Source organism: Alnus glutinosa, chromosome 1 (genome assembly GCF_958979055.1).
Source record: "Alnus glutinosa chromosome 1, dhAlnGlut1.1, whole genome shotgun sequence".
In the NCBI taxonomy this organism is placed as follows: Eukaryota; Viridiplantae; Streptophyta; class Magnoliopsida; order Fagales; family Betulaceae; genus Alnus; species Alnus glutinosa.
The window spans coordinates 19,222,531-19,224,807 of record NC_084886.1 but is presented as its reverse complement, the minus strand read 5'-3'; the positions used below and the strand labels follow the sequence as shown (position 1 = coordinate 19,224,807).

At 38.0% G+C, this 2,277-nt stretch overlaps 1 protein-coding gene across 1 annotated transcript; it reads right to left on the bottom strand.

Annotated features, from left to right (window-relative positions):
• Positions 1–780: 780 nt before the first annotated feature.
• On the bottom strand, positions 781–1,852 carry LOC133876255 (transcription factor IBH1). The gene has a single exon (XM_062314539.1). It carries the CDS (start codon positions 1,521–1,523, stop codon positions 1,047–1,049), a length of 477 nt encoding a protein of 158 aa, XP_062170523.1. The 5' UTR covers positions 1,524–1,852; the 3' UTR covers positions 781–1,046.
• Between the last annotated feature and the right edge of the window lie 425 nt (positions 1,853–2,277).

Genomic DNA, 2,277 nt, shown 5'->3' with positions numbered 1-2,277 from the left:
CTCCTTACCTTGCAGATCCTCCTCTTGGATAAACTCGGTGCCAGCTCCGTTGCTCATTTCTTTTATGAGATATGCCGGCCGGCCGGCCTGCATTCAGATTTTTAACGAGTTTTCTTCAAATAGGTGGTCATGGTATTGATAGCCTAATTAGGGGGTGGCTCTGCACTGACTGCACATATATACGAATGGAACAAAGTAAAAAGACTAGCGCAAATATTGAAAGAGAAAAGGATTTAGTTACTTTCGGGAGCTTAGAATGCATGATAACCCTAAGAACGAAAACGAGGTAAATCAACAGGAAACTTTGAAATAGAACCACGTTAATATATGTAGTACTTGATGGGTCCGTTGTGAACAGAAGAGCCACTATTTAAGCTGGCTAAGAGTATCGAGATATTCAAGGGGCTTAAACATCTTACCTCCATACCATCAGCCTCAGAGACAAAAAAAAAAAAAAAAACACACACAACAGTAACCGATCATGATGTTCCTTAATTCTTGTATCCCTACCATAAACATCATCTAAACTGTTCCATATACACTTGATCAAACCCGACACGCGCGTCTGTGTACAGGGGCATGCATTTCTTTTCACACCTCAATATTTTCACCTGAAACGCTACTTTAACAGTACTATGAAGAATAACTTACATATCATAAGAAACAGAAACATATATATATATATACTCTCTCCAGACCAAAAGTAACTCCGAAACAAGCATATCCACAGACAACAAATTACACACGCATACACAAACAGAGAGAGAGAGAGAGAGAGAGTATAATCGTAATATAAAAGGCTATTCATCGTCCCCTCATTACCAGTCGGATTATCTATGTACAATCAAGAGAAAAGGAAGAGTCCTCCTCAAAAAAAAAAAAAAAAGAAAAAAAAAGAAAAAGAGTAAGAGTCTTTAAATACGTTTAGGTTTGTATATGATCTATCCTTATTCTTTTTTTCTTTTTCTTTTTCTTCTTTTTTTTTTTTTTTTTTTTTTGGTGTTCCCTCCCTGACATTGTCTATATGTAGAAAAGATTAAGGATGCTCATTTAGAAAAGCGATCAGCAATAGTTTGCATGACCTTAACCTGGGTGGCAAGGCAGCTTATATAGTGGGCTGTCTCCTCTAACAAGCTGCACACATCCATGGCTTTTCCACCCGGCACAAGCTGTCTAAGCTTGTCGGCTTGGCTTACCTCTCCCGAGGGAATATTATCATTCTTAACAACTCTTTTCTTCTGTAAACGGAAGGATCTCCTCCTAATCATACTCTGGTGCCTTGCTCGGCTTCGAAGCTTGAAAAGAACGGCGCGGCTCCAAGCCCTTCTTGGCCCGACTGCATGAGCCATGGCCGAATACGCCGCGATCTTTATTCTCTGACTGCGTTTGCGGACATCGGCCTCCATAGACAGGCTGGAAGAGGGTCTAGTCTTTCTCATTCTCAAGAGGGTAGTGATGAATCTTCGAGCAAACTTAATTCTGCGACAGTTTGTGTTTAGGGTTACACCCTTTGTTGTGGTCATGGTGGCATGCAAAGAAGATCCTAAACCTAGTACGACTCTCTGACAGATATTACCTTTTGGGATGAAAGACAGACAAACAGATGACCATATAAGGATTGGAAGTTGGGATTTCCTTCTGACACAAAGGGTCCTCTTGCTTGTGAAGACAAAAGGTAACAAAAAAAAAAAAAACCCTCTAGATCTGCTCTGACACAACCAGAGAGAGAGAGAGAGAGAGAGAGAGAGGAAATGGGTATTGGGTACAGATGTAGAGGAAGGGAATATGGTAGGATTTGAGGGAAGGAACCAAGAAGAAGAAGAAGATTGAAAATGGACGGACAGAGAGAATTTAGACCATGGAACCCTTGTTTTATTTATAATATTAATTTAATTAAGTTTGTTATCTTTATCATAATAAAGATGTGCCCATTTGTCCTGGTGCAGTGGGGAGCGTGGGAATCACGCTAAGTCATAAAATACTATTGTATTATATCGCACAGATTGCTTTATGTTGTGAAAGAAGAATGGTAGCCCACCAGAAACGCCCCAAGTGCATATATAGATGGCCACAAATTTCTTACTGCTCACTTATAAAAAGTAATATTTTTTTTTTAAGCATGTAAAAATTTTATGTTATTTTAATTATATTAATAAAAAAATATGTGATTTTCATTTATGTGCTTAAAGAACACATATTATTTTTAAATGTAGATTTTAAAAAAATTTCTACAAATTGATTTGTAAAAAAAATTTGTCCAATAAAGATTTACAGTAC

Coding starts and splice junctions, on each gene's coding strand:
- LOC133876255 (XM_062314539.1), bottom strand. CDS start 1,523: ATGACCACAACAAAGGGTGTAACCCTAAACACAAACTGTCGCAGAATT.